This window comes from Panulirus ornatus, chromosome 4 (assembly GCF_036320965.1).
Source record: "Panulirus ornatus isolate Po-2019 chromosome 4, ASM3632096v1, whole genome shotgun sequence".
Lineage (NCBI taxonomy): Eukaryota > Metazoa > Arthropoda > Malacostraca > Decapoda > Palinuridae > Panulirus > Panulirus ornatus.
This window is the reverse complement of record NC_092227.1, coordinates 58,249,916-58,256,118: the sequence shown is the minus strand read 5'-3', so window position 1 is coordinate 58,256,118 and position 6,203 is coordinate 58,249,916. Positions and strand designations below refer to the sequence as shown.

The following is a 6,203-nucleotide window of genomic DNA, read 5'->3' as shown; positions in this document are numbered from 1 at the left end:
GAGAGGATGCGGCCTTTCTTCGTCTGTTCCTGGGGCTACCTCGCTAACGCGGAAAACGCTGATTAAGTATGAAATATATATATATATATATATATATATATATATATATATATATATATATATATATATTCTTTCTTTCAAACTATTCGCCATTTCCCGCGTCAGCAAGGTAGCGTTAAGAACAGAGCCTCTGAGGGAATATCCTCACCTGGCCCCCTCTGTTCCTTCTTTTAAAAAATTAAAAAAAAAAAAAACAAGAGGGGAGGATTTCCAGCCCCCCGCTCCCTCCCCTTTTAGTCGCCTTCTACGACACGAAGGGAATACGTGGGAAGTATTCTTTCTCCCCTATCCCCAGGGATAATATATATATATAAATATATATATATATATATATATATATATATATATATATATATATATATATATGAGAGTTGGGGTGAGAGACTATCAGTAAATTTTAGGGAGAATAAAAAGATGTTCTGGAGGGAGGTAAATAGGGTGCGTAAGACAAGGGAGCAAATGGGAACTTCAGTGAAGGGCGTAAATGGGGAGGTGATAACAAGTAGCGGTGATGTGAGAAGGAGATGGAATGAGTATTTTGAAGGTTTGTTGAATGTGTCTGATGACAGAGTGGCAGATATAGGGTGTTTTGGTCGAGGTGGTGTGCAAAGTGAGAGGGTTAGGGAAAATGATTTGGTAAACAGAGAAGAGGTAGTAAAAGCTTTGCGGAAGATGAAAGCCGGCAAGGCAGCAGGTTTGGATGGTATTGCAGTGGAATTTATTAAGAAAGGGGGTGACTGTATTGTTGACTGGTTGGTAAGGTTATTTAATGTATGTATGACTCATGGTGAGGTGCCTGAGGATTGGCGGAATGCGTGCATAGTGCCATTGTACAAAGGCAAAGGGGATAAGAGTGAGTGCTCAAATTACAGAGGTATAAGTTTGTTGAGTATTCCTGGTAAATTATATGGGAGGGTATTGATTGAGAGGGTGAAGGCATGTACAGAGCATCAGATTGGGGAAGAGCAGTGCGGTTTCAGAAGTGGTAGAGGATGTGTGGATCAGGTGTTTGCTTTGAAGAATGTATGTGAGAAATACTTAGAAAAGCAAATGGATTTGTTTGTAGCATTTATGGATCTGGAGAAGGCATATGATAGAGTTGATAGAGATGCTCTGTGGAAGGTATTAAGAATATATGGTGTGGGAGGCAAGTTGTTAGAAGCAGTGAAAAGTTTTTATCGAGGATGTAAGGCATGTGTACGTGTAGGAAGAGAGGAAAGTGATTGGTTCTCAGTGAATGTAGGTTTGCGGCAGGGGTGTGTGATGTCTCCATGGTTGTTTAATTTGTTTATGGATGGGGTTGTAAGGGAGGTAAATGCAAGAGTCCTGGAAAGAGGGGCAAGTATGAAGTCTGTTGGGGATGAGAGAGCTTGGGAAGTGAGTCAGTTGTTGTTCGCTGATGATACAGCGCTGGTGGCTGATTCATGTGAGAAACTGCAGAAGCTGGTGACTGAGTTTGGTAAAGTGTGTGGAAGAAGAAAGTTGAGAGTAAATGTGAATAAGAGCAAGGTTATTAGGTACAGTAGGGGTGAGGGTCAAGTCAATTGGGAGGTGAATTTGAATGGAGAAAAACTGGAGGAAGTGAAGTGTTTTAGATATCTGGGAGTGGATCTGTCAGCGGATGGAACCATGGAAGCGGAAGTGGATCATAGGGTGGGGGAGGGGGCGAAAATTTTGGGAGCCTTGAAAAATGTGTGGAAGTCGAGAACATTATCTCGGAAAGCAAAAATGGGTATGTTTGAGGGAATAGTGGTTCCAACAATGTTGTATGGTTGCGAGGCGTGGGCTATGGATAGAGATGTGCGCAGGAGGATGGATGTGCTGGAAATGAGATGTTTGAGGACAATGTGTGGTGTGAGGTGGTTTGATCGAGTAAGTAACGTAAGGGTAAGAGAGATGTGTGGAAATAAAAAGAGCGTGGTTGAGAGAGCAGAAGAGGGTGTTTTGAAATGGTTTGGGCACATGGAGAGAATGAGTGAGGAGAGATTGACCAAGAGGATATATGTGTCGGAGGTGGAGGGAACGAGGAGAAGAGGGAGACCAAATTGGAGGTGGAAAGATGGAGTGAAAAAGATTTTGTGTGATCGGGGCCTGAACATGCTGGAGGGTGAAAGGAGGGCAAGAAATAGAGTGAATTGGAGTCATGTGGTATACAGGGGTTGACGTGCTGTCAGTGGATTGAAGCAAGGCATGTGAAGCGTCTGGGGTAAACCATGGAAGGCTGTGTAGGTATGTATATTTGCGTGTGTGGACGTGTGTATGTACATGTGTATGGGGGGGGGGGTTGGGCCATTTCTTTCGTCTGTTTCCTTTGCGCTACCTCGCAGACGCGGGAGACAGCGACAAAGTATAAAAAAAAAAAAAAAAAAAAAAAAAAAAAAAAAATATATATATATATATATATATATATATATATATATATATATATATATATATATATATATATATATATACTTTTTTTTTTTAAACTATTTGCCATTTCCCGCGTTAGCGAGGTAGCGTTAAGAACAGAGAACTGGGCCTTTGAGGGAATATCCTCACCTGGCCCCCTTCTCCGTTCCTTCTTTTGGAGAAAAAAAAAAAAAGAGAGGGGAGGATTTCAAGCCACCCGCTCCCTTCCCTTTTAGTCGCCTTCTACGACACGCAGGGAATACGTGGGAAATACTCTTTCTCCCCTATCCCCAGGGATAATATATATATATATATATATATATATATATATATATATATATATATATATATATATATATACATATATATTGCAGCTGCACAGTGACGGCATATATAGGTACAACGTTTAGAAATTCAGAATATAATACTTTATAGTGCCTGGCCTGGGACTCTTGACCTCAAACACGCCGAGATTTCTGCTTTAATCTCGCATGACTTTGGACTGGCCTGAACCTGTCCTTGTACTTAAAAGACGTGTGTTGGCCGCAGCGCCTCAACTGGTGGGAGCTGGGGTATGGTGAATGTACAGTGACATCCACAGCGTTCACCAGTGATGTGACCAGCAGCACCGGAGGGAAACATGCCCTACAATACCTTACAATCTAATTCTCACTTAACTTTCCTCACGCACAGAATTCGTCACGAAACCATTTTGTAAAATTCCATTACAAAATTACGTTTCTAGACACCACACTTGCAACTCAACTCGCTGAGCATATGTATCAACAGCTACGATGTAAGTACAGAAATCATGACATCAGCAGCAACCTACGCCCTGGCAGTCTATTGAGGCTCACAAGAAAAGCATCGCTAGTTTGCATCGCCTGCAATAACATCATAAAGCATTATCAATCAATAAAGGTTTACGACTCCACTCAGAGTAAATGCGGCGTATAAGTAATACTTGTACTTAGCAATAAGTGATAACTGTACTTACTAAAGACCACCAGGGAACATCCATTTAACTCTGTGTTTTGTGGTTAACACGGGAGTGTTTCCAACAGAGACGCCAGCCACACTCTGGGCTCTGATTGTGTAGAGGGGTCAGTCGGCCGCTGGCGGAGTTCTCTCGTTACCTCCCACATGTTTGAAGTAACCATTTGATACGACTGACCGCTGGCGAGAGCGAACCTCTGGTACAGATTACAGCACCGCGTGTGGCTGCAGGCACGGTCGACTGTTCATATGAAACACAAAGTAACGTGAAATTCGTCGTTAAACGAGGCATTTATACACAAGGGTCGTACCGTCGTGCTCAAAAGATTAACGAAGCGTTCCAGGTGTTGCTCTGTGCTTCATGGGGACAGTCGGCAGCCTCCTGCAGCCACACACGTTGCTGTCATCTCCCTCGCAGTGACTGATGCACCAGCTGCAGGCCACATCAAGGATCAGCCTAGCGGGCTTGGGGATGGTCACGAGCCAGTATGGATGACCGAGCTCCCACACTGTGGGGTACTGTGATGACTGACCCCCCACACTATGGGGTACTGTGATGACTGAGCTCCTACACTGTGGGGTACTGTGATGACTGAGCCTCCCACACTGTGGGGTACTGTGATGACTGAGCTCCTACACTGTGGGGTACTGTGATGACTGACCTCCCACACTGTGGGGTACTGTGATGACTGACCTCCCACACTGTGGGGTACTGTGATGATTGAGCTCCCACACTGTGGGGTACTGTGATGACTGAGCTCCCACACTACGGGGTACTGTGATGACTGACCTCCCACACTGTGGGGTACTGTGATGACTGACCTCCCACACTGTGGGGTACTGTGATGACTGACCTCCCACACTGTGGGGTACTGTGATGACTGACCTCCCACACTGTGAGGTACTGTGATGACTGACCTCCCACACTGTGGGGTACTGTGATGACTGACCTCCCACACTGTGAGGTACTGTGATGACTGACCTCCTACACTGTGGGGTACTGTGATGACTGAGCTCCCACACTGTGGGGTACTGTGATTACTGGCCTCCTACACTGTGGGGTACTGTGATTACTGGCGTCCTACACTGTGGGGTACTGTGATGACTGACCTCCCACACAGTGGGGCACTGTGAAAGTCAAATGATAGGTTGCCTCTGTAGTCAGTTATCTGGTGCCACATATAAAGTATATCAACACTTTGCCATTTCCCTTTCTAGCGGGGATCTAACCCTGGAACTCTAGGACACAGCTCAGTCCTGTGAGGCCCAGACCCCCAACACGAAACCCACATAGGGGAACACACGCAGGAAAGACTTATTCCTTTCCTGTGAGAGATAGACACGACCAGTCAAAGAGAGAGGAAAATAATCTTGCCATTGTCTGCTTGCACCAGAGCAGGACTCACACGACATTGGTAGATGACGGAGACAAAAAAAAAAGAAATCTATATCCCTCACACACACACACACAAACACACACGTCCTCGCCACCTACCTGCATTCCGACACTGTCGCCAACTGACGGGGGGCGTAGCCTTCTCCTGGTGACGGGAGTGGGACGGGATGACCACCCGGGTCAACGGGGGCTTCTCTTTGGTGATGACCAGGAGCGGTGTGGTGCGGGACTCCATGCTGGCTGGCCGGCCGGCGGGACCTCACAGCCTCACGACCAACACCTGCCTGGGGACGACAAGAGACGCTGGAGGGAAGATTTTACAACACAGCGTTGAGGCTGCTGCTGCTGCTGCTGCTGGCCCCTGGCAGCTGTCTGTGTGTCACATAAAAGAAAATTTTATGTTTTGTTTTACGCTGAAGGCTTCAGTCACGGACAAAACTCCACATTACGGCCATAACTGAAATATAGAGAGGTTAATGAAAGGGGAGAAAAAAGGAGAAGGATGGTATTTGCGGATTTGCCAACGGCCACACAATAATCATGTGACGCAGCATCATGCCGAGTATTGCGTAACCTAGCTAGTAGTGGGGGCACACAAGCAGCCAGGCCTCGGGAGTGAAATACAAAATAATATCTGTAGAAAAAGGAAAAGTGAACCAACATTGCGACATAGGGCATGTGGGTCACGTTTTGAAGTTAACCTGGAAGAGTTTGTAAACGGGATCGCTTTCGACTTAACTCTTGTCCAGTAAGGATGCGCAGGTAGAACCACCTCAGATGTGGGAACAGTACTCCATACAATCCATACATGGACGGGTCGTTCCTTTGTATAGAATGAGCAACTGTTCGGAAGAAAAGATTCGGCATTTAATCAGGAACCCCGGTTTCTTAGGGGCAGATTTAGCTATTTCCATAATCTGAGGTTTCCATGATATAATGGATGGTAGAGTAATACCAAGTATGTTTCCTTAAGTGAAGAGGTGCAATTATAGAACCGTCAAAGAAGTGAGGAAAGGTGTGAGGAATTTCCGATAAAAAGATGGGCAGAAACTGGGTCTTAAAAGCATTAAACTTAACCAGATTTCGTCTACCCAACCAAGATATCTATGATGCATATGACTCACAGTACAACAGTTTAACTCATATCACCAATCTTCCATACAGCAGTATAACCGCTGTCCACAATACAGCAGCATAACTCATAATACAACAGCCCCACCCACAACATCACAAACCATGATAAAAACAAAATCCATGAAATATGCAGCATAACCTTTGAAACAACAGCATAATCCACATTACACAAGCATAACCCACAATACAACAGCATAACCCATGATACAACTGCACAATCCACAAT

General features: G+C 45.1%; 1 protein-coding gene across 2 annotated transcripts in view; it reads right to left on the bottom strand.

Annotated features, from left to right (window-relative positions):
• The window catches only part of Pde11 (Phosphodiesterase 11), a 1,275,799-nt gene that overhangs the window by 751,909 nt on the left and 517,687 nt on the right, over positions 1-6,203 (bottom strand). For both annotated transcript variants that reach the window (XM_071695072.1, XM_071695082.1), the window contains exon 3: positions 4,943-5,127. In XM_071695072.1, the coding sequence (XP_071551173.1) occupies positions 4,943-5,078 (136 nt within the window). In that variant the 5' untranslated portion in view covers positions 5,079-5,127. The remainder of the gene's footprint in view (positions 1-4,942; positions 5,128-6,203) is intronic.